This window comes from Sapajus apella, unplaced genomic scaffold, assembly GCF_009761245.1.
Source record: "Sapajus apella isolate SASKATOON/1434 unplaced genomic scaffold, GSC_monkey_1.0 scaffold38, whole genome shotgun sequence".
Lineage (NCBI taxonomy): Eukaryota > Metazoa > Chordata > Mammalia > Primates > Cebidae > Sapajus > Sapajus apella.
In genome coordinates this window covers 4549118-4572317 of record NW_022436978.1, presented here as the reverse complement: position 1 = coordinate 4572317, position 23200 = coordinate 4549118, and the positions used below count along the sequence as shown (strand labels likewise).

The following is a 23200-nucleotide window of genomic DNA, read 5'->3' as shown; positions in this document are numbered from 1 at the left end:
AAAACAACAATATGGAGAATTATTGCAGAAAACTGTGAGGGGAACGAAAGACAGGACACAAACAGCGGAAGATGTGAAGAGTTTGCTTAGTTCAAAATAGGCAAGTTGCTGACTTGGTGGAGCAGTTAGAAAGGGAAGAAGGAGATACAAGAGCACCAGGTGATGGCTGGTGACATGAGGCCTCCAAAGATGTGGGGGGATAGAATGAGAGTACAGGGGATGGACTGCTGGTACAGTTTCTATAAGAGAGTGAAGAAAGGAAAGGAAATGTGGCCAAGAATACCAACCTTCAGCACAGGCAAGGAAAGGATCCTGACATAACAGAACTTTTATCCCATAGTAAAATGACATAACTGAACTTTTATCCCATAGTAGGCTAGCACTCAACCAATCTAGGATAGCTCCACACTTGTGCCCACGTTCCTTTTTAATTCTTCCTCTGTGAGAGAGAGAATTGGTGTCTTTTCTCTATGCTTCTTACATACACAATGTTGCTGTTCAAAGTGTGCTATGTGTTTATACTTTGAATCATCTCCCCAAACACAGCAATGATAGAAGGGACTAGGATCTGTATCCTATTGGGAAGAGAACCAAGAGCACCCCCTCCCCTGGAGTGTAACCGGAATTAGGCTTGCTGAGCAAAACCAGGGGTTGGGACATACTCCTGCCCTTCAAAGGAGGCTTTAAAAAAAAAAAGCCACAACTGCTGCCTGGTAACTACAGCCATGTCAACAGAATGCCACCTACTGGCTCTGTGACCAGATCTATAAAATCCCCATCAACACCACAAGATGGGAGTTCTGGGATACAAACACCTGATTCTGGATGAGGGGCTTGGAAGCTCGGTGGGGGCAACTACAAAAAATAAGGCAGAAGTGACTAAGAGAAAAGGACAAAGGCTTGCTCAACATGAACATACAAACTGAAGTTTCCAAGCACATGAGAAAAATTATGAAAGTCAATCAAGACACTCAATAATCAGGAGATAAATTCATTCAAGATGAAAAACAAGACTACGAAAGTTTCACAATAATAGGCTCTCACTAAATGACCCACTGAAGGATCTATTTCACCAGAAAGAATACTGTAGCAAGAAGGGAATACTGTAGAAGAAAGAAGGTGCAGGATGTTAAGAAACAATGGCCTAAAACAAATGTGAAATATAGAGACAGAGTCAGAGCTCAATAAAAGTTGGTTGAACACATGGTTAGATTTTATGAGCTAGACCTTTCAAATATTAAAAGTGTAAATCTCTAACGATCCTAATTATTTTTAGTTCCTAATAATAATTCAGAAAGTCTCTGACTTAAAGGAACTGTTTTATATTTAAACAATAGCACTAATGTAAACTAAAATTCAATCTTCAGATTGGCATTCCATTGTTCATCAACGGGTCTCAATCTTTTGCTTGTGCAGCCATCATTTTCCATGAGTTTGAAGGGTCAAGAGCGAGCAATGCTGCTGCCTCTCCAGGTACCATCTCACCTGTTCTGTCATCTCTGGGGCAACTACTTCTACCCTGCTCTCCGCAAAGCAAAGCAGTCATGTAATTCTCCAAATTTGCCCTTTGGTGTTGTTAGGCTTATCTTTAGACTCCAGACAGCAGCACTTCAACGTCCAATTCTATCCTTTTTACTTTAAAGTGGTTCATGATGAGGAAACTGACTGGAAAGCACGTCTAGAATAGTCACATCTGAGATCATAAATGCATAACGTTTGTTGAAGTGCATGGCTATTAATCTCTTTCAGTAAATGTTTAATTCAGCAATATTCCAACTTACCAAATAAGTTCCCATTTCTTTTTCCAGAATGACTTGCTCATATAATGTAGCATCAATGTCTACCTTTAAAGCCTGCACCTTCCTCTTCACCCGCACACCATGCTTCCTTTGGAGCCAATAAGGAAGTAGAGATTCCACAATTTGGTTGAGGATCTGGGAAGTAATCAGGAGAGTGGCCAAACTCTAAAGAGAAGGACACAAATAATATTTTGGCAATATAGCTGAATAAAACTGTAGCAGAAATACAATTTTGCAATAAATAAGATGGAATCTTTATTAATAGTATACTATTGTGTGATAAAAACTAGTATTAGAAAAGCTAGGTGTTAGAATGGTGCTTCTAATTTATGGTTTTCCACAGGAAAGGCTGAGATTAAAATATAAATAAAATATAATACAAATAACATTATAATAAGAAACAAACTGTCAGTTAAACAGTCCCAACACAGGGAAATAATAAATGTTTGGGAGGATGGATATGCTAACTATCTTGATCTGATTGCTATACATTTTATGTATCAAAACATCACTATGTACTTCATGAATATGTACAATTATTTGTCAATTTTTCAACTTTAAAAAAAGAATGAATTAACTTGCAACTATGTTCTTTGACATTTCATTCTGACTACAACATATAAGTCTAAGTGATGTTGCCAACTTTGGGAAAAAAACAGTTTGGCTAAATTCTTTTTTAAAGAATTTGAATTATACCACTAATACACATCCCCTCACTATTAAAAAAAAAAAAAAAACAAACACGTATTTATAGTCAACTGATTTTTCATAAAGGCACTAACAATGTATATTGAGGCTGGGCACGGTGGCTCACGCCTGTAAGCCCAGCACATTGAGAGGCCAAGGCGGGCAGATCACCTGAGACTGGGTGTTTGAGACAAGCCTGGACAACATGGTGAAATCCATCTCTAATAACAATACAAAAATTAGCTGGGTGTGGTTACAAAGACGACAGGTGGATAAATCCACAAAGATGGGAAGAAACCAATGCAGAAAGGCTGAAAACACCCAAAATTAGAATGCCTCTCCGCCTTCAGGGGATCGCAGCTGCTCATCAGCAAGGGAACAAGGCCTGATGGAGAATGAGTGTGATGAATTGTCAGAATCAGGCTTCAGAAGGTGGATAATAAGAAACTTCTGTGAGCTAAAAGAACATGTTCTAACCCAATGCAAAAAAACTAAGAACCTTGAAAAAAGGTTTGATGAAATGCTAATGAGAATAGATAATTTAGAGAGGAATATAAGTGAATTAATGAAGCTGAAAAACACAATACGAGAACTTCGCGAAGTATGCACAAGTTTTAACAGTCAAATTGATCAAGCAGAAGAAAGGATATCAGAGGTCGAAGACCAACTCAATGAAATAAAATGAGAAGACAAGATTAGAGAAAAAAGGGTAAAAAGGAATGAGCAAAGTCTCCAAGAAATATGGGACTATGTGAAAAGACCTAATCTACGTTTGATAGGTGTACCTGAATATGATGAAGAGAACGAATCCAAGCTGGAAAATATTCTCCAGGATATTATTCAGGAAAAATTTCCCAACTTAGCAAGGCAGGACAATATTCAACTCCACGTAATACAGAGAACACCATAAAGATATTCCTCAAGAAGAGCAACCGCAAGGCACATAATTGTCAGATTCACCAGGGTTGAAATGAAGGAGAAAATGCTAAGGGCAGCCAGAGAGAAAGGTCAGGTTACCCACAAAAGGAAGCCTATCAGACTCACAGCAGATCTCTCAGCAGAAACCCTACAAGCCAGAATAGAGTGGGGACCAATATTTAACATCCTTAAAGAAAAGAACTTGCAACCCAGAATTTCATATCCAGCCAAACTAAGCTTCATAAGCGAAGGAAAAATAAAATCTTTTGTGAACAAGCAAGTACTCAGAGATTTCATCACCACCAGGCCTGCTTTACAAGAGCTTCTGAAAGAAGCACTACACATAGAAAGGAACAACCAGTATCAGCCATTCCAAAAATATACCAAAAGGTAAAGAGCATCAACATAATGAAGAATCTACATCAACTAATGGGCAAAACAGCCAGCTAGCATTAAATGGCAGTATTAAACTCACATATATTAATATTAATCCTAAATTTAAATCGACTAAATGCCCCAATCAAAAGACACAGACAGGCAAATTGGATAAAAAGCCAAAACCCATTGGTATGTTGCATCCAGACCCATCTCACATGCAAGGATACACGAAGACTCAAAACAAAGGGATGGAGGAAGATTTACCAACCAAATGGAGAAAAATAAATGAATAAAACAGGAGTTGCAATTCTCGCCTCTGATAAAATAGACTTTAAAGCAACAAAGATCAAAAGAGGCAAAGAAGGACAATACATAATGGTAAAAGGATCAATGCAACAAGAAGAGCTAACGATCCTAAATATATATGCACCCAATACAGGAACACCCAGATACATTAGGCAAGTTCTTAATGACTTATAAAGAGACTTAGACTCCCACACAATAATAGTGGGAGACTTTAACATCACATTGTCAATATTAGACAGATCAACAAGAGAGAAAACTAACAAGGATATCCAGGACTTGAATTCAGACCTGGAACAAGTAAACTTAATAAGCATTTACAGAACTCTCCACCCCAAATCCGCAAAACATACATTTATCTCAGTACCACATCACACCTACTCTAAAAGTGACTACATAATTGGAAGTAAATCACTCCCGTGTAATTGCATAGCATTTCACAGGTTTAAATGAAATATAGGTTGGCTGCTTGTTTGTTATTTTCCTCCCTTATTCCTGCCTGTTTCCATTGTTAAACACAATTATTGGCATAAAAGAGGTGTTTGATACCCATTTTTAGACTGCATTCTAGCCTGGGCAACAAAGCAAGACTCCCATTCTCTCTCCCTCTTTCTCTTCCTCTTTCTTTCTTTCATTCTTTTTTTCCTTTCTCTTTTTTTTTCTTAAAAAAAAAAAAAAAAAAGAATGTATATTGGGGGGAAAAAAACCCTCTTCAATAAATGGTGCTGGGAAAACCAGGCATCCAGATGCAGAAGAATGAAACTAGACCCCTCTCTATCACCACAGACAAAAATCAACTCAAAATAGATTACAGGCCTAAATGTAAGACCCGAAACTACAAAACTACTAGAAGAAAACATAGGGAAAATACTATAGGACATTGGTCTAAGCAAAGATTTTTTGGCTAAGACCTCAAAAGCACAGGCAACAAAACCAAAATTAGACAACTATGACTATTTAAAGAAAAAAGCTTCTGCACAGCAAAGAAAACAATCAACACACTGAAGAGACAATCTGTTGAATGGGAGAAAAGATCTGCAAACTATGCATCTGACAAGGAACTAATATCCAGAATATTCAAGAAACTCAAACAACAGCAAAAATACAAATAATCCCATTAAGAGGTAGGCAAAAGACATGAACAGACATTTCTCTAAAGAACACATATAAATAGCCAACAGGTATATGAAAAAATACCACCACTGATCATCAGGGAAATGCAAATCAAAGCCACAATGAGATCTCATCCTACTCCAAATAGAATAGCCATTATTAAAAAGACCCAAAAAACCCAGATGCTAACAAGAATGTGGAACAAAAGGAATTCTTATACACTGTTGTTGATAGTAATGGAAATTAATACAGACATTATAGAAAAGAGTATGGAGAGCGGTTTTTGTTTTTGAGATAGCTAAAAAAAAAAAACTAAAACTAGAATAACTATAGGATCCAGCATTCCAACCTTTGGATATTTATCCAAAGGAAAAGAAATTAGTATATCAAAGGGATACCTGCACCCCCATGTTTACTGCAGAACTATTCATAATAATAAAGAAACCGAATCAACCTCAGTGTCTATCAACAGATGAATAGATAAGGAATCTGTGGTACACATACACAATGGAATACTAGTTGGCCATAAAAAAAGACTGAAATTCTGTCAACTGCAGCTATACAGATAGAACTGGAGGTCATTATGTTAAGTGAAATAAGCCAGGTACAGAAAGACAAATATCACAGGCTCTCATTCATATGTGGGAGCTAAAAAAGTTGATCTCATAGAGATAGAGTGGGACGACAGTTACCAGAGGCTGGGAGGGTGTGTGGTGGGGAGAGGAGGATAAAGAAAGGTGGTCAGGAGATACAAACATACAGTTAGATAGAAGAAATAAGTTCTAATATTTAAGAGCAGAGTAGGGTGATTATGGTTAACAATAATGTATTGAATTCCCCCAACATAGAGAAATGATATATATCGAGGTGATACTCTAAATACCTTTATTGACCATTACACTTTTTTTTTTTTTTTTTTTTTGACACGAGGTCTGACTTTGCAGTGCAGTGGTGCAATCACAGTTCACGGCAGCCTGGAGCTCCCAGACTCAGGTGATCCTCCCACCTCAGCCTCCCAGGTAGCTGGGACTACAGGTGTGTGCCACCATATCCAACTAATTTTTTGTGCATTTTGTAGAGACAGGATTTTACCATGTTGCCCAGGTTGGTCTCAAACTCCTGAGCTCAAGCAATCTGCCTGCTTCAGACTCCCAAAGTGCTGGGATTACAGGCATAAGCCATCACACTTGGCCTTCATTAAACATTTTATGAATGTAATAAAATGGCATACGTTCCCCATAAAAACATACAACTATTATGGATTAATCTTAAAAAAAGAAAATAGGAAAAAAAGAGCCACCCATAATTCCACAACCATGACAAAACCACTGCTATTTCTTGGGATATTTCTTTCCAATCATATATAAAAATACAACTATAATTATCCTATATGTATACAACTTTGTTTACTGCTTTTCTCACTTAATATGTGTGAGCATTTTCCCGTGTCATTAAAAATTCTTTTTTATTTGGCTTGTACACTGCTGTTGAATTAAGTATTACTCCCAGTTTTCACCATTATAATGCTGGTGCTTGGATATCTATGCACATGAATCTTTGCTCCTCTCTGAAGATTTACTAGGGATGAGTTAACATTCTTGGCAAAACTATCAAGAGAGCTGGTTTCCAGAGATGTTGTATTAATCTCTACTTTTCTTTGATAGATATGAGTGTTTACATCACACCCCACCTTTGCTGGTACTACAACTCTCTTTTTTTTAAGCAGTCCTCCTCCATTCCCCTATCTTCTGCTAAGTAAAGGAGGCTCTCTGAAGCATAAGAAATGAGAAGTCATACCCAACTAATATACTATTATAAATGGGACCAGAGAAGGTATATATCTCTAGCTCATCAATTCTGAATGTATTACTTTGAACGTTCTCTATTTTCAAAAATAATTTTTAACAAGTGGAGTCAAGGCTTTTAGACTGTTCACTAACAATCTCAGAATATTAAAACTTGGAAAGAATAGCCTTTTACTTATAACTGGTTCAAACATAAAAAGGAGAATTTAGAAATCAATAAGTTGCTCTTAATTTATTATTCATTGGTATTAAGTGATCCACAAATGGCAACACACCAAAATAAATATCAGACACTTCAGAAAAGATACAGCACTGCTTAGGTCTCTAAAGTTTAACTTATTAATTTAAAAATTAAATTTCCAAGACCTGTTTCAGGTTACACCAATCATCCACATCCAAGGCACAAAAACAGTTCGATTAATGAATATTATTTTTGCTGCTAGAGTTGCTTACAAGCTTTGAGGTAAACTATATAATTGATTTTACTGCCCTATACTATTAATTTTTCAAGTTGGTTAGGTTCAACTCATTTCTTTTCAGTTGAACATAATACACAATGCAATTCCTAATGGTTTTTTATTTAGAATTTGACCTAAACATATACAAAATTTGTAAGATTTCATTTGTAAAAAGGATTTGAAGTCAATTACAGCATTTAAAGATAGGAAACCACCTCTATAACTAAAAAATTGGTATTTTTCTGTTGTTCATACTCACCTGGCGCAAAAGCTTCATATCCTTCAAGACAAAGGCAATGTAGAAGAGTGAGGCAAAGCAATTGAGAAAGTTGAACTGGCAAAAAAAAAAAAAAGGTAACAGTGTTAAATGCTGCTTTAGAGTACTTTATTACAACTGTAATGTAGCATTTAAAAATGTAATGAGAGACATCCAGTCTGAATGAAATGGCAGTCTTGTTTCTCCCCATGTCTCCTTACTCTCTAGAAATAACAAAAGAGGCAACCAAAGGAGAACTCTGAAAGGTGCTTAAAGGAAGATGAGATGGTTTAGGACCCCAGAGCTAAAGGAACAACAAACACAGCACACGCATATCTCCAGTTCCCCCACCCAACAGGAGGAGACCAAGACCTGGCATTTCCCAATCGCAATCTACCAACCCAGGTAGCCCAAGTAGGCTCATTCCTCCCATATCAGAAAAGGAGTCCTGTCAGTGCCAGGAGAGCCCAGCTAAACTGGCAAGGGGAAATCAATCGGGACCCTAAACTAACAGTAAGTTTCCTGGGGAAGTGCTCTTCTTCCTTGCTGGGCCTGAGACTCCCATGCTGCATGGAGAGATCCCAGGATGGCCAGACAACACAGGAAAGAAAAGCCCCATCACAGCAAGCCTGTGCCTGAAAACCCCACCAAGAGTAAGTGGGAAAGCTGGGTGGCACTGGCAAGGGGGCGCCTGCCACAAGGGCCTGATATAAGAGGCCTCTTCACGCCTATGGACCTGAGATTCTCTCTATCACAGAGAGACAGCGGGTAACTGGGAGGCTATAACAACCAGTCTGGCCTCAGAAGCATCTTTGTCACTATGGGCATCAACTCCCTTGCTCTGCCAGATACACAGCAGCAGGCTGGGCAAAGGGGAGTACCAATCAGGGGGATCCTGCTACAAAAAGTGCCATCTCTTCCAGGAGTTTCCTGCTTAATAATCTATAGTTACCCCCTGCATGAATGGGTTTCCTTTCTGCCTCCCAGTCCCCATGCTGACTACTTCCTGCCCAGTAGCATCACTTAGACAAAGGCTGCTATGTGTACAGGAGTGAGTGCTTAATTACTGTGAGATGGGGAGTAATTCTAGAAAATGAGCAGTAAGATCAATACAGCCACAGGACAGGGGTGCTAAGTTAGAGCAGAAGTTGAAAAGCAAAAGCCTAGAGAGACTATGAAACACCATCCCCTTAAGATTAAAAAGGAAGGGAGAGGCTTAAAGTCTGTTTCATCAGAGACTAGGAATGCAACCCCTGCTTTTTTTCTCTCTCTCCATTTGCTTGGCAAATCTTCCTCCATCCCTTTATTTTGAGCCTATGTATGTCTTTGCACATGAAACCAGTCTCCTGAATACAGCACACCAATGGGTCTTGACTCTTTATCCAATTTGCCAGTCAGTGTCTTTTAAACTATTCCAAACAATACAGAAAGAGGGACTCCTCCCTAACTCATTTTACGAGACCAACATCATCCTGATGCCTAAACCTGGCAGAGGCCCAACTAAAACAGAAAATTTCAGGCCAATATCCATGATGAACATTGATGTGAAAATCTTCAATAAAATACTGGCAAGCCAAATCCAACAGCACATCAAAAAGCTTATCCATCACAATCAAATAGGCTTCATCCCTGGGATGCATGGCTGGTTCAACATATGCAAATCTATAAATGCAATCCATCACATAAACAGAACTAAAGACAAAAACCACATGATTATCTCAACAGATGCAGAGAAGGCCTTCAACAAAATTCAACAGCCCTTTATGCTAAAAACTTTCAATAAATTAGGTATGAACAGAACGTATCTCAAAATAAGAGCTATTTATGACAAACCCATAGCCAATATCATACTGAATGGGCAAAAACTGAAAGCGTTTCCTTTGAAAGCCGGCACAAGACAAGGATGCCCTCTCTCACCACTCCTATTCAACATAGTATTGGAAGTTTTGGCCAGGGCAATCAGGCAAGAAAAAGAAATAAAAGGTATTCAATTAGGAAAAGAAGAAGTCAATTTGTCGCTATTTGCAGATGACATGACTGCATATTTAGAAGACCCCATTATCTCAGTCCAAAATCTCAAGCTGATAAGCAGCTTCAGCAAAGTCTCAGAATACAAAATCAATGTACAAAAATCAAAAGCATTCCTATGCACCAATAACACGCAAAGAGAGAGCCACATCATAAGTGAACTCCCATTCACAATTGCCACAAAGAGAAAAAAATACCTAGGAATACAACTAACGAGGGATGTGAAGGACCTTTTCAAGGAAAACTACAAACTACTGCTCAAGGAAATAAGAGAGGAAACAAACAGATGGAAAAAGATTCCATGCTCATGGTTAAGAAGAATCAATATCATGATAATGGCCATACTGCCCAAAGTAATTTATAGATTCAATGCTATCCCTATCAAGCTACCATTGACCTTCTTCACAGAGCTGGAAAAAACCACCTTAAACTTCATATGAAACCAAAAAGAGCCCGCATAGACAAGACAATCCTAAGCAAGAAAAAAAAAAAAAAAAAAAAAAAAACCAAAGTTGGAAGCATCATGTTACTTGACTTCAAACTATACTACAAGGCTACTACAAGCCTACAGTAATCAAAACAGCATGGTATTGGTACCAAAACAGAGATATAGACCAATGGAACAGAACAGAGGCCTCAGAAGTAATGTCACATATCTACAACCATCTGATGTTTGACAAACCTGACAAAAAATGGTGTTGGGAAAACTGGCTAGCCATATGCAGAAAACTGAAACTGAACCTCTTCCTTACACCTTATACAAAAGTTAACTCCAATGGATTAAAGATTTAAACATAAGACCTAACACCATAAAAACCCTAAAAGAAAACCTAGGCAATACCACTAAGGACACAAGCGTGGGCAAAGACTTCATGACTATAACACCAAAAGCAATGGTAACAAAAGCCGAAATAGACAAATGGGATCTCATTAAACTTAAGAGCTCTGTACAGCAAAAGAAACTATCAATAGAGTGAACCAACAATCAACAGAACGGGAAAAAATGTTTGTGATCTACCCATATGACAAAGGACTAATAACCAGAATCTACAGAGAACTTAAAGAAATTTACAAGAAAAAAACAACTTGGCAAAGAGTGGACAAATGATATGAAGACACTTCTCAAAAGAAGACATGTATGCAGCCAACAAACATATGATAAAAAGCTCATCATTCGTGGTCATTAGAGAAATGCAAGTCAAAACCACATTGAAATACCATCTCACACTAGTTAGAATGGTGATCATTAAAAATCAGGAGACAACAGATGCTGGAGAGGATGTGGAGAAATAGGAATGCTTTTACACTGTTGGTGGGAGTGTGAAGTAGTTCAACCATTGTGGAAGACAGTGTGACGATTCCTCAAGGACCTAGAACTAGAAATACCATTTGACCCGGCAATCCCATTACTGGGTATATACCCAAAGGATTATAAAACATTCAGTTATAAAGACACATGCACACATATGTTTATTGTGGCACTATTTACCATAGCAAAGACCTGGAACCAACCCAAATGCCCATCAATGATAGACTAGATAAAGAAAATGTGGCACATATACAAGGATGAGTTCATGTCCTTTGCAGGAACATGGACAAAGCTGGAAACCATCATTCTCAGCAAACTGACGCAAGAACAGAAAACCAAACACCTCATGTTCTCAATCATAAGTGGGTGTTGAACAATGAGAACACAGGGAGGAGAACATCACACACCAGGGTTTGTCAGAGGGTACGGTGGGGAGGAATAGCCAGCGGTGGGGGAATTGGGGAGGGTTAACATTAGAAGAAATACCTAATGTAGATGACGGGGGAATGACTGCAACAAACCACCATGCCATGTGTATATTTATGTAACAAATCTGCACATTCTGCACGTGTACCCCAGAAAAGTATAATAAATTTAAAAAAGAAAAACAGGAGGGAGAAGCCTAAGAAGTATCGCGGAGGAAGAAGACTTTAACCAACGGCTTTTTTTTCACAAGGCAGTTACCTAATTATATCTGACATCATCAGAGAACAACAAAGTCTCACAAATAACTGAATTATTTCAGACAAATGGAATGTTTTTACCTCTGAGGGAAAAACCTCCTCCCATTATAACCTTTTTGAATGAACTTTTTAATGCATTCCACGTTCCTCTACTTTCTTACACAGAGAGCACAGAACAGAACTTCCTTGCTGGTTTAGCACCAACATTTTAAATATGAACAATTTCACAGAGTGAAGGATGCCTTTGAAACCTTTTGGATATGTAGGGCTACTTGTCCCTTTCCTAATGCCCAATTGTTGAATTCTTATCTCTTATGACAGGTTTTCATTTCCTTACCTGTTCTCTTTCTGTAGGTTTGCCTACTTCCAGTAATCTAAACACCCTCGTGATGGTGGTTTCTGATTTTTTAAGGACCGAAAAACCAGACAGATAAACTTCTTAGAACGATTTCTACGGCTAGAACAGAGATTTTAAATGAGGGCCTGGATCCTTCCCTTGGGAGTGAAGTACATGGACTATGTTAAATCAATACCAGTTGAAAGTTCAGAGGATTCTTCATGCACCTTTGATTCTCACTTATGTTACAGATGACTGAGGTAAACCCCTGATAAATGAGGTGTTTTCAAGCTGGTACTTCTTTATTATTTATAATAATGGTAAAAAGAGGCATGACATGTCAGCTTTTATACAAACAGCAAACAGGTTACATACTGCTTTCTGCCTCTTTCCTCCCAACTATCAAAACATACTTGGAATCTTTTGAACTTTGGACATATAAAAAAATTTTTTTTTTAATGTTAAGTTATATCACTAAACAGGTGGTGGTGCCAGGAAGGATTACTGAATAGCAAGACATTCAAAGAAATCACCAAAAGGAAAAGAATAGAAACATGTCTAAAAAGTCGTTAGATTTTTGTTTTGTTTTGAGACAGGGTCTTGCTCTGTCACCCAGGTTAGAGTGCAGTGGTGCGATCCTGGCTTACTGCAACCTCCGCCTCCTGGCTTCAAGCGTCTTCTCCTGCCTCAGCCTCCCGAGTAATTGGGACTACAGGCATGCACCACTACATCTGGCAAATTTTTTTTTGTATTTTTTGGTAGAGATGGGTTTTCACTGTGTTAGCCAGGCTGGTCTCAAACTCCTAGCCTCAAGTGATCCACTTGCCTCAAGCTTCCCAAAGTGCTGGGATTATAGGTGTGAGCCACCACATCTGGCCAGTTAGTTATTTTTATTTATTTTTATTACTTTTTTTGAGACAGAGTCTTGCTCTGCCACCCAAGCTGTAGTGCAGTGGTGCCATCTTGGCTCACTGCAACTTCCCCATCGTAAGTTCACGTATTCTCGTGCCTCAGCTTCCCGAGTAGCTGGGATCACAGGCCTATGCCACCATCCCCAGCTAATTTTTCTATTTTTAGTAGAGATAGAGTTTCACCATGTTGGCCATGATGGTCTCAAACTCTTGACTCACCCGCATCAGCCTCCCAAAGTGCTGAGATTACAGGTATGAACCACTGCACCTGGCCTAGTTTTTAAATAACTGGAAACTGGCTATAATACTCCTATATTTTGAAGTCTTTCATCACATGCACATTTGTAATAAGGCTACTGAACACAGAGGTAAAGAATTTTTTAATCAGTGCTTGCCTATTTGTGCAAAATATATTGATATCTTAAATTAGAAGTAACTGTTCATATTTGTATTCCTATGTATTATGTAGTATATATCAGTTTCATAAAATGGATTTGTATATAAACACTATACTTACCACTAAAACTTTCAGAATTAGATGATTCTGATAGGCAGATTCCAGTCTGTGATTCTCTAAAACATTAAAACACAGAGGTAACTTCTCAGTAAGAAAACAATATGAAAGCACTGTTATGAAGTAAAGTGGGACTTGCACTGAGGGCAGAGATGTCTAACATCAGAGCCTGTCAGTAAATGTGCTAGGCTGTCAATCACAGCTATGCCTCACCACCAAAAGCATCAAACAAGGACACATTTTTCAGGGTACTGTAATAGCACTATAGTCTGAAATTATTTTTTAAATTATTGATTCAAAGAAATTTGGGAAGTCCTGGCAAACAATCCTACAGACAGCCACCCAAAACCCTGTAAAAGAAATAATAGTGAAAACTAATAGTAACCTCTGAAGAATAGGGCAATAAATAGTTTTCTGTAAATAAAATTCTATAAGTAAAGTTTCATGTGGCTTACAAGGGTTAACTTGAAAGGAAACTCAAATTTCTACCCTCATCTAGAAAAGGCAGCACTGTATTGATCCCAAAACAGCAAGATAAAATGACAAAAAGGAAGATTCTGAAGAAAAGTGTCATCTTACACAGAGAGTGTTGGACTGACCTGGATTTGAACACCAACTTAGCTACTCAGCCACCGCCTAACCTTGTAAGTGACTTAACCTCCTGATACTCAGCCTTATTGCCTACAAAACAAGGCTGACCATCCTCCTCCCAAGGTCATTCTCGAGATCAGAAATAATGTAAACCTTAGCCTAGTATTAGCATAAGGAAAGTACTCGATAAATGACAGCTGATGTTGTTATACAATTAATAAAAATAATTTAAAACATCTTTTTTTTTTTTTTTTTTTTTTTTTTGAGATGGAGTCTCACTCTGTTGCCCAGGCTGGAGTGCAGTGGCACAATCTCAGCTCACTGCAACCTCCACCTCCTGGGTTCAAGTGATTCTCCTGCCTCAGCCTCCTGAGCAGGTGAGACTACAGGCGCCCGCCACCACGCCTGGCTAATTTTTGTATTTCTAGTAGAGATAGGATTTCAGACTAGGCTAGTCTCAATCTCCTGACCTTGTGATCTGCCCACTTCAGCCTCCCAAAGTGCTGGGATTACAGGTGTGAGCCACCGTGCCCAGCCCCTAAAACATCTTTATGGCCCATAAAGTTAAGTCCTAGACTTCTTCCTAGGGAATAATATAGTGAATTTGTTCATTGGTTTGAATGAATAAATAAATTAAAGAATGAATGGCCTGTCAAGACCATTTTTAACTTATAACCAAGTTCCTTTTTTACCACAGATACATCCATAAACACCTGCCTTCAGCAAGCTCAGTAGCAGTCCTCAGTGCCTCATTCCACTGTAGGAAACTGGTCATAGTGGATTCAGCTTAGTATCATGAAGACAATTTCATTTTTTTTTTCTTTTTCTTTTTTTTACTTTCTTCTGTGGCTCTAGCCAGTGCAACAATTTCAATCTATTTTACCCTCAGCCTGAAACACAATGTTATAGTATTAGGAGCACGAGTTTTGGACAGATAGGTCTGAATAGCCTAGATCCACTATTTGCTATCTGAATCTCATTAAGCATCAATTATCTTTATCCATAAAAGGGTGAAATAGCTTCTATTTCACAGTGCTTTTGAGAAGGTGATGGTGAGATACTGTGAGTAAAGTGCTTAGCAGGGCACCTAGAACATAGTAATTAACACTCAATAAAAGAGTTATGATAACTATGGCATGGAGATCATCAGTGTTCACAAAGCTAATGAATTTTCCTTATGTCTCTATAAAGAGCCAAGAGCAACATCTATTTTCTCTGCAAGGTAGCAGCTATATGAATCCCATGATCTAAGCAATGTTTCTTACAAGCAAGTAAGACATGAATATAAAGCTTCAAGTCTTACCCCATGAAGTTAGAAACTCGGCAGCATATCGATACAGACGATTCATGATCTCAATCACAATGGCATAGATGATGCTGGGCACATACAAGAGGACACTGGTCCACTCAGACCCACTGTTCTCATGGAGACCCAAGGCCCAAACCTCCAAGTCGAAGTAAATCATCATGACATACAGTGAGAAATAGAGGCAGAGGCACACAAATGGCAGGGAGACCAGGTAGATGCGCAACTGTCTCTTATAGCTGGGGTACAGAGGCTCCTCCTTCCCAGTGATGGAATTGATACCCAAGACACCATGAAATCCCGGCCGGGGCTCCTCAAACTTTCTCTTCATGAGCAGTGTTCCCCACCTGTAGGTCATGTTGGCACAGCCACGCTTCCACACTTCCAGAATCAACGTGGACCAGATCAGGTTGAATGAGGCAAAGATCACATACTTGTCATAGTCTTCCCACACAAACAAGTAGTAAGGTAACCCAATGACGGCCATGGGGATTAATGCAAAAGTGAAATATTCCAAAAATCCAAAGTACAGAGCAATTGTTTCCCCAAAGTAGCCACGAATACTGTCTATAGTGGAAAGAAAGGAAGAACATAAATATAGACTACCAAAGACTTTAAAAAATCATTTCGAGTACGTTTATTCATTTTTTAGTTAAGTGGGGATCATTTAACCCTCACTTCCCAATCAGCATGTGGTGGTAAATCCATCCTCCATGCAGTACAAAGACCCTTCTTGTCTGCATGGCAGGCCCAACATTTCTTCCAGCTTAGAGCCCAGGCCTTAGCTGTGGGGACTGCTCTGCCAGGTGACTGGACTCTGTTTCCCCTCACCTGGTGGATACTCTCCTCCCAAAGGAAAACTCACCTTGTAGCTGACCCAAAATCTCCAAAGTCCTAATTTAAGTTCAGCCATGGCCACTGAACATAATTTGGGGGGTTTAATTTATGCTCCCCACTTTTCTCCCACTTTAGTGTTATAAATGTTCTTTTTGAAGAAGACTCCCCATCCACAAAATTCTGCCCTTCCCTACACAATACGCAAAGACATAAACTTTCATCAGTGTGTCATGGCACATTTTTCAATACACTAAAGAAAAATTATTCAAAAGCACAAAACAGGATTCTACACATTAACTTCCAGAACAGCCATGGAACACATTTACCAACACTTTCATATATGCACTGGGCAGAAGAAGGTCCAAGTAACATGACTGCTAATGTTCTGTGAACTCGACACAAGCTAACTGACTCTAGAGAGGTCACCAACATTGCTTCCTTTGCCAGCATCATCCACATGGGGAGTGCTTAGATCGTAAGAGCATCCTGCACCAGGACCAGGGTGGGAAGCAGAGGGTGAGAAGAAGTGTGGCAGTTGGCGTTATTATTCCTTAGTTAATAATAAAGAGTTAAAATATTTTTCTTAAGATAACTTGAGTAGTCTATAAAGGTGGGTTAGAATGAACTGAGATAGGCTATTTTCTCCTATCCTTAATTCTTCCCCCTAACCCAGGAGCAAATGAAAACGGTGGGTATAAATGAGGTTAAAGAACATCCAATCATTTTTTTTAAAGGTGCTCATGACACTTGGCTCCACAGCAGATAACCTTCCCCTTTCAATCTCGGGGAGCCTCAAGATTCACCTATATCCCAGATGCTATCACCAGTCTCAGTCCCCAGATACCCCAAATCCACTACCACCCATGCCTAGCCTTCACCATCAACTCACTTTCTCCCCTTACTTTCTAAGAAGTAGCTAATAGAGGCTGCGCACAGTGGCTCACATCTGTAATCCCAGCACTTTGGGAGGCCAAGGCAGGCGGATCACCTGAGGTCAGGAGTTCAGGACCAACCTGGCCAACATGGTGAAACCCTGTCTCTACCAAAAATACAAAAATTAGCACGGCATGGTGGTGTGTACTTGTAGTCTCAGCTACTTAGGAGGCTGAGGCAGGAGAATCACTTCAACCCAAGAAGCAGAGATTGCAGTGAGCCAAGATCGTGCCACTGCACTCTGGCCTGGGCCACAGAGTGAGGCTCCATGTCAAAAAAAAAAAGTGGCTAATAGATATAGTCACTTTACAAGTCCTAGAGGCAATATTCAAATTTCCTGCCACTTAAATGCCAAAACAAAGTAAAACAGTTTTAAGTGTAACATAAAATGACTATTATATGACCTGGAATTATCAAAAACAAAATTTTCCTTTCAGAGAATACAAAAAAATTCAAATGTAATTTCAGAGTTTGATCTTAAAAACGATTTTTGTTTGGTACACATTATATGATAGTTGTTTTCAGAAACAGAAAGCAGAAATAAAATTATTTTAGAAGGATACCATTAAACAAAATCAAAAGGAAAATGTCATTTAAAGAAAAAAAAATGATAGTAATGCTAACGTGAAATCTACCAGCTTAAATTTAATTCTCATGCTTAAAAAATGCAACCAGACTAAAATACTTGAACATCCATATTGACAAAATTTTAAATAATGTCTGGCACATACCAAATAAATACTTAGTTTCATAATTATATTCAGAGAAAATGGATAGATACAGTAATACATGCCAAGGTAATTACAAATCACCTCAAAAGATGTTTGGCCTGCTAGTTGCCCTAAGTATGGCATAGCTTGGTTCATTCTAAATAACTGGCTCCTCAAAAATAAAAAATTTCAAATACAAAATAGTCATTCACAGTCAAACTAAATTCTTATTAAAACTTGTTTGATTCCAACTCTGCCACATATTCAGGAAGGCCATTCTGAACTGTCTGTGTTGTTGGTGAAGGGTAGTGAAAGAAAGCTGATCTGGGATAGTATTAGAAAGTCAAAAAATGCCAGGCACAGTGGCTCACACCCATAATCCCAGCACTTTGGGAAACCAAGACAAGAGGATTGCTTGAGCATAGAAGTTCAAGACCAGCCTGAGCAACATGGTGAAACCCCATCTTTGCAAAAAATACAAAAAATTAGTTGGGCATGGTGGTGCACACCTGTGATCTCAGCTACTCAGGAGGCTGAGATGGGAGGATTAAGTCTAGGAGGTCAAGGCTGCAGTCAGCCATGATCATACCACTGCACTCCAGCCTGTGACATAGTGAGACTCTATCTCAAAAAATAACAAAAAAAAAAAAAGTTAAAAAAAAAAAAAAAGAAGGGATCATCTAACCTATCTTATTCCTCCCTCCTGCCAAAATGATTTCCCACATGCAGCTGGTGATCCTGCCTAGTAGAGCACTAAATATCTGCCCAAGGGAGCTGACTCCACTGCTGGATCATAACTTTTCATTAGAGGCCTTCCTCTTCTTTAAGAGAACAAGTACTGACACATACCTATGGGCTGATACTTTAAAGCAAACCGAGTGTACCAGGTGTCCTCGAGCTTCTTCAGGGCTTCATTGTCATGCAGTGGAAACACCTGAATCACGATGCCAGATGTAAGCAATCTTCTCACTGCACAGGGAAAATGTGCCGAACTGCATGAAATGGACTGGAGACTGTGCATGATATGCTTCAGCAAATATTATAAGGATACTCCACCAAGGAGTACAATGCAAAGGTCAATGTCATACTGCCTACTCTAAACCTGTATATTCTTTTGTTTTTCAGAATGTAAATATCTTTAGTATTCTCTTTGACTACAAAGCAAGACAAATACAAAATTTTAAACCACATAGTAGTGTACAAATTAGACTATGAGAGGCTATTAGTCTCTCCACCCCCTTGAAAATAACCACTATAAAAAGCAGTACAGTGAATTACCAGACATAAAAATATATCCATATATAGTTTAAGAACAAAAATGAATTCATTTTATACACATTACATTGTTTTGTAATCTTTTCTCATGTAGTAGTACACAGTGAATATTTTTTGATGCCAATAAAAATAGAACATGAAACGTCCTTTTAACAGAACCATAATATTCCCTTGTATGAAATGCTGTAATTCAAGGAATCCTCTATTTAAAAATATTTGTTTCCCTTTTTTTGCTGTTAAGTTAATGCTAAAATCTGTACAAATACCTTTCCCTACCTGTCTACTATTTCCTTAGTAAATATATTTACAGGGGGAACTGCTAGGTCCAAGGGCATTAGTATTTTAATATTTGATATATATTATAAAATTTTCTCTAGAAAAAAATTTACCAATATGTCCTTCCACTACAGTGAAGGTAAGAAAGTTCAGCTCTTTTCATTCTTGTTGATACAGAGTATTCTCAATCCTTTCCATCTTTTCTAATCTGATAACAAAAGCTTACATTCAGAAATAGCAAGTAACAATATTAAATTAAGACTTCCTGCTGTTAGCAGTCATTTGATGAGTATGGTTTGAACACTCATGCACATATCTGGAAGAGATAAATGAATTTAACCAAAGACAGTATCTCCTGGCAATATTAAATAAAATTTGTAATTCTCTCATCCATAGTAATTACTTAGAATGACTCAGTGGGTGAAGACTGTCTTCAGGTCTTTAAGAGGAAGTGTGTTCGGTAGATATGGAGAACTCTAAAGAAATGTCTTGTGCCATATTTGGGAAGACAGAATATTTTCCACATGAGTTCCTAATACAGTATCTTAACTAAGAATATGGCTGCTTATAAAATGAAATTTGGCCAGGCGCAGTGGTTCACACCCATAATCCCTCCTAAAGAGGAGTCCGAGGCAGAGGATTGCTTGAGGTAAGGAGTTTGAAACCAGCCCAGGCACCATCATGACATGCCTTCCCACTGTCCATCTATCAAAGCCATGTTATGGCTACATGGCTATGATAACAAGTGGAGTTATATGCCTGTGCTGTAAACTTGCTGAGTCACTGTGGATGTTTACCTTGGCTTATTCTCAACCAAAGTGCAGCCATGTTCCTTACATGCTTATTAGGGATCCCCCTCATTCCACCACAGGACAAGCAACATGGAGAATTAGCAATTGGCTACATGTGTCTTAGTTGCCAAGTGCTCATCTTGATAGCCATTCATTTCTTGTTTTCATTCATTTCTTGTTTTCATGTCAGTTAAGATCTTTTCATGCCCTCAGACTCTGCCTTCTCCCAGTGCTTCTTAACGGTCAATCATCATGCAAATAACCTAATGAAAGAGTTTCTTTATAAAGAAGAGTTTTTAAGGGCTCCAAGATTTTCATATATTTTAACTGTATCCCAAGGGATGTTACTTAATTTAGAATAAAGCTGTGTCTCAAAATGTCTATTGGATGATTATCATGTTTTGATTGATGGGACCACCTGGCACATATATTGTGTCTTTAATATTATATAGATATTCTTTTAGAACCTTATGTTAGTGTTTTCTTTATTAAGAAAGATACTGTTTTCTTTGTTAAGATAAAAGTGATCTGTTCACACCTGAGGGCTAGAGTTAGAGTGCTAGGTGCAGCAGTACCTGTGGGAACCCGGACTGTCTTCATTGTTCAAAGGCTGTTGGATTGGAGGTAGCATGACCTGCCCCTCTCTGTCCCATAGAAATGCTTCAAGGAGTTGTGAGAGGGATTTTGTTTTTACTTTTGAAGTATCACATAAACTAAAGGCAGAGCATTACTGTGTTAGTATTGTTATTGTATTAGTTAGTTTGTGGGGGTGGGGGGGTCCTACTGTAAACTACATTACTGATAGTCTCTCTTAAACTAGATTTTGGTTTGTTTGGCTAACAGTTCAATGGCTATCACAGCCATAAGCCCAGTACTTGACAAGAGATTATTCAGCAGTCTTGAAGGAAGGAATCTGGTTTAGGTTTTCCTTTCTTTTAATAGGCCCACATAGCATCATGTTTTCCTTTGAAGGTAAGGCTCCTTCCTAGTAATTACATTCTTAGCTGAAATGAAACAGTTGAAGGATTTAAAAAAACAAAAAAGCAAACTTCTATTTTTAGAAGCTGAAACCAGAACCATGACTTTGGCATTGATGAAGAGAAGCTCAGTAATTTAGGACCTGCAGCTTTATGTTCTCTCCGAGTCTTCAGTTCACAGTCTTATTTTTAGAAACTGGTTTTTATGCCTGCCTGGAAAGTCTTCTACAGTAGAATGGAGTCATCTTTTTAAAAAGAACTTAGAAATAGTAAAATAATTTATATGCTGTCAGTTCAGTTAAAAATTTTGACGTAGTAATTGACAAGGGTAGCAATAGGAAGAAAGAATCAGTTGTAGCCTCTACATCTCCAAATAAGGGATAAGAATCAGAACAGTCATGGCCGATCAACTTTAAATCATGTAAGCTAAAGAAAAATTCACTGAAACATGTTAGAATTAAAATATTAACAAATGGATTTGACAGTACCAGAGGCTAACTTGAACCACATGTCTTTTTACCGTAGTTACTGATACTTTGTTTATATACCTTTTTTTTTTTAAGACAGAGTCTTGCTCTGTTGCCAGGCGCCAGGCTGGAGTGCAGTGGCGCAGTCTCGGCTCACTGCAGTCTCCACCTCCTGGGTTCAAGCAGTTCTCCTGCCTCAGCCTCCCAAGTAGCTGGGACTACAGGCGCACGCCACCACGCCCAGCTAATTTTTGTATTTTTTAGTAGAGACGGGGTTTCACCATGTTGGCCATGATTGTCTTGATCTCTTGACCTCGTGATCCACCCACCTCAGCCTCCCATGGGTACATACTTTTTTACGATCATGAAGGAGAATTTTATCACAAACCTAGCTTTTAAAAACATTTTTCCTCTGTATAACTTACTTATGAAAATATAATTGTAGGAAGAACCATATAGGAAGAATCTTTTCTTCAGACTTTTTCCTATTGTTAGTACCAGATATCTCTTTATTATCTTTTTCTTTTTTATTTCTAAGAAGTAGCTCGGCTCACTCATGCTCAGAGAGAGAAAGAGTTAGGCTGCAGACTCTGAAGGGAGAGCTGGTCACATAGCTGTGTGGGAGCCACCAGACTAAGCAGTGAGATAGGGCAAACATTGTGAGCAAGCTAGTGTGAGTAAGCTACTGCTGAGAGAGCTGCTGAATAAAACTACCTTTCACCTGCCTACAGCCCCGTGGAGTGTTCTTTCAGCTATCTGCTCATCCACCCACTCCCTTCAGACCGCAGCATAAGCTGGAACCTGACCCCAAGTGTAACATTTGGTGTAGTTGTGGACCTACAATGCGCATTTCACAGCACCATCTGACTGCCTCAAAATCATGTTAACATGACAAAACTTGCTAACTACTTAATGAAAGCTTTCTATCAAAGCACAACATTACAGCAAGCAGCAAGCAACTTTATACTCCTGTATAAAATGAAAATCGAATTAAACGTTAGATCTGGGGAAAGCCCTGGCTACCTTTCAGTCTTGAGGAGCATCACATTGGGCAGACTAAAGCCTCACCTCCCAATCAGCCCCAGAGGCCACCCATGGGAGCAGCTGCCTTTAAGATGAAAATAGTTTTTCCACTCATTTCTGTGGTTTAACTTAATGAAAATCTAGGATTTAAGTTACTCTAAGTTTTATTAGTTCCAAAATTTGCACTCTGAAAATAGGTCATAGTTTTAATTATGCATATACCACTTGCTCTTCTATATAAAATTAAAATGATGCAAAAAACACAGCAGTTTAAGGATCACATTCTCAAAGGAAGAGAATGCAGAATTTAAAATCCCAGGCTTGACAACATAAATATAATTTATCTCAGATAGTATAAAAATCTTTCCAATGACCATGATGAAGATGATTTTATTGTATTCATATTTAGTACCAAAATGGAAGGAAAGAGAAGGGAGAAGGGAGAAAGGGAGAAAGGAGAAGGGAGAGAGGGAGAAGGGAGAAAGGGAGAAGGGAGAAGGGAGAAAGGGAGAAGG

At 38.6% G+C, this 23200-nt stretch overlaps 1 protein-coding gene across 14 annotated transcripts in view; it reads right to left on the bottom strand.

Moving 5' to 3' along the window:
* ANO10 (anoctamin 10) overlaps window positions 1-23200 on the bottom strand; it is a 233691-nt gene that overhangs the window by 181759 nt on the left and 28732 nt on the right. For 12 of the 14 annotated variants that reach the window (XR_004275084.1, XM_032298102.1, XM_032298109.1 and 9 more), the window contains 5 exons: window positions 18726-18845; window positions 15394-15963; window positions 13503-13558; window positions 7721-7795; window positions 1782-1964 (listed from right to left, as the gene is read on the bottom strand). Coding sequence is in view for 13 of the 14 variants with exons in the window: in XM_032298102.1 (XP_032153993.1) it covers window positions 1782-1964; window positions 7721-7795; window positions 13503-13558; window positions 15394-15963; window positions 18726-18845 (1004 nt within the window). In the remaining variant the exon portion in view is untranslated. The remainder of the gene's footprint in view (window positions 1-1781; window positions 1965-7720; window positions 7796-13502; window positions 13559-15393; window positions 15964-18725; window positions 18846-23200) is intronic. The other 2 variants (XM_032298106.1, XM_032298114.1) reach the window with 2 other exon arrangements.